This window comes from Etheostoma spectabile, chromosome 21 (genome assembly GCF_008692095.1).
Source record: "Etheostoma spectabile isolate EspeVRDwgs_2016 chromosome 21, UIUC_Espe_1.0, whole genome shotgun sequence".
Classification (NCBI taxonomy): domain Eukaryota; kingdom Metazoa; phylum Chordata; class Actinopteri; order Perciformes; family Percidae; genus Etheostoma; species Etheostoma spectabile.
In genome coordinates this window covers 23467226-23469632 of record NC_045753.1, presented here as the reverse complement: position 1 = coordinate 23469632, position 2407 = coordinate 23467226, and the positions used below count along the sequence as shown (strand labels likewise).

The window sequence follows — 2407 nt, the reverse complement described above, 5'->3', positions numbered from 1 at the left end:
GTGTGTGTGTGTGTGAGTGTGTGTGTGTGGAGGGGGTCATACAGTGACATAAATCTGTTTACTCATTATAATGTACTGATACATTGGGCGATTCTTTCCCAAAATAAAACCTCAACTGCCGACTTTACCGTAAGTCATATGGGAAAAATGTTGCATATTTACAACTGATCTCCTGCAATTATTAACAAACCCAACACATTTATTGCAATCAGTGGATTAAAGTGTGAGTGTAAAACTGAATCCAGCAATGAATTTTATGAATGAGATGGGTTTTTTTCTTCTTTTAAGGGAAATGTGGCATTCACTACATAACAGATGCATTTTTCAATTCTACATGATCTCTGTGATACTATTGGGTGTGACAGAAGATCCAGTTACACCTGTCTTACCAGTGACAGTAGGTTTTGGCATACATGCATCCTTTTCCAGCCCTCAGGTGTTTTTTTATTTATTTGACTACGCCTCTGTTACATGAATCCTATATGCTTTATAAAGAGCAGCAGACTCTGATCTGGCAGAGCAGCAGGAGCAGGTCAACCAGAGACTGAAGGTCAATTAAGCAGCTATTCATCCTGAGAGACAACAACAGGACCAACGAGGCCGTGACCAACGCTTTGTATTCAGTGCCCGCATTATAGGACCGTCCACAGGGACACACCAAAACTCGTGAGTTAAGACCTCAGATGTTATGAGTTATGAGAATATATTTTAATTGTGAATTACCATTGCTGTATTGTGTATGTGTGAAAGCTTCTGGTCTCTCATCCTTTTACTTTGTTTCTCTCTCCCACAGATGTTCATGATATCAGTGTTATGGTCTGATGAGACTGAAGTGATTGTCTACAGGTCCTTCCAAGATTTTAAGAATTTACATGTAAGTAAAAAAAAGAAAAAGAAAAAGAAAAAAATCCCTCTTTTTATTTTGAAGGAATAATAAATACTAAAAGTGATTTTTGTTGTGGTTTGTTTCCAAACAGCGGCAGCTGAAAAAGAAGTTCCCTCTCATGAACCCTTTCAGGAGAAAAGACAGAGTGATCCCCAAATTTAGAGGTACGACTATTTCAACTGTGTGTTACAAATTGTATCTAAATGAGAAACTGTGTACCTGCAGCAAGTCATTAGAGGAATAACCAACTAAACCACTGCTTGTCCTCTGGGTTCAATGTTTGCAACCTTAGAGCATCCTTTCACTCTGCATTAGTGCTGTATCTTTGTTTTATCTTTCTTGACAAAAATAAGTGTGTTCACATTTAGAAAAGCCCATAGAAACAATATTTAGCTACTTATAAGAAAAATGCTTAATGAGTAAAGGTCTTGTGCTTCTCTTCTTCTCAGCTACTGTCCTCATCCTGAAAGCTTTTCTCTCCTCCTCCATCGGGGCCAGGAGAGGACGGAGCCTTCAGCAGAAAGGATCCAAGCGATCCGTCCAACGAATGAAGTTCCTGGAGAGCTACTGCAACAAACTGCTGAAGTGCGAGCAAACTGTGAGTCAGAGCTCAGAGGTGGCACAGTTCTTCATGCCCAAAGACCGTGACCTGCAGCCAGACTTCACCAAGAACAGGTTGGTGGTTATGTCAGTGTGTCCGTTCAAATGATGAGGCTAATGGGAGTTCTTGATTATTAAATGTCTGACTTCTCTCTCACGCAGCATCATGATCATGCTGTCCGAGGATCTGCCCGATGGTGAAGGAGGCGGTGATGGGACTCACCAGCATGCAGGAAACATAACTCACCCATTTGTCACCCAGACCTACCGCTGCGTGGCTGCGTACGAGACAAAAGATACCAAGAACCGTCCGTTTAAAGTCGCTGTGGATGAGAAGCTGGATGTGCTGATCAAAGACCCTGCAGGTCAGTGCTTTAGCTTTCATGAAGCAGCTTACTGAAAATCAATAACAAAAAAAAAAACATGAGCTTCCTTTACACCCATTTCTCTTTTGATGAAAGAATGTTTGATTTCCTCTCCAGGTTGGTGGCTGGTGGAGAACAAGAATAAGGTTTTGGCTTGGTTTCCTGCTCCCTACCTGGAGTTGTGGGATGGGGATGATGATGATAACGTTGGATTCCAGCTCTCAGGTGTGTGTCACTTGTTGTCACAGTTGAATGTTAATGTGCATGAATGAACGTAGAAATAACTGATCACATTTCACAAACTTGATCATATAACTGTACCTGTGTAAGCCTGACAGTACCAATCCAAGCATGCCAGAAGCACATACTTCAAATTATTAAGCCTATTGTTACCGTAGACAACAGCCAACAGTGGGGAATGTTACTTAACCATTGGAAGTCAACATAGATCTATTTCCCTTTACTAAAACACACTTTTATGAAGATGATCTCAAGATCTACAGCAGTTCCTCAACTAGTTTTCTTCTTTGCGACCCTTAGGTGCCCTGTACTGTGC

The 2407-nt window shown here is 41.2% G+C and overlaps 1 protein-coding gene and 1 long non-coding RNA gene across 2 annotated transcripts in view; both read left to right on the top strand.

Annotated features, from left to right (window-relative positions):
- The first annotated feature begins 640 nt into the window (after window positions 1–640).
- LOC116671466 (uncharacterized) lies at window positions 641–1047 on the top strand. Its single transcript, XR_004327276.1, has 3 exons — window positions 641–666; window positions 794–874; window positions 978–1047. It is a non-coding gene; the product is annotated as an uncharacterized LOC116671466 (long non-coding RNA).
- A 254-nt stretch (window positions 1048–1301) lies between these two features.
- LOC116671616 (NADPH oxidase organizer 1) overlaps window positions 1302–2407 on the top strand; it is a 1231-nt gene continuing 125 nt past the window's right edge. Inside the window, exons 1-3 of the mRNA XM_032502959.1 lie at window positions 1302–1561; window positions 1649–1851; window positions 1969–2076. Coding sequence (XP_032358850.1) covers window positions 1302–1561; window positions 1649–1851; window positions 1969–2076 — 571 coding nt within the window. The remainder of the gene's footprint in view (window positions 1562–1648; window positions 1852–1968; window positions 2077–2407) is intronic.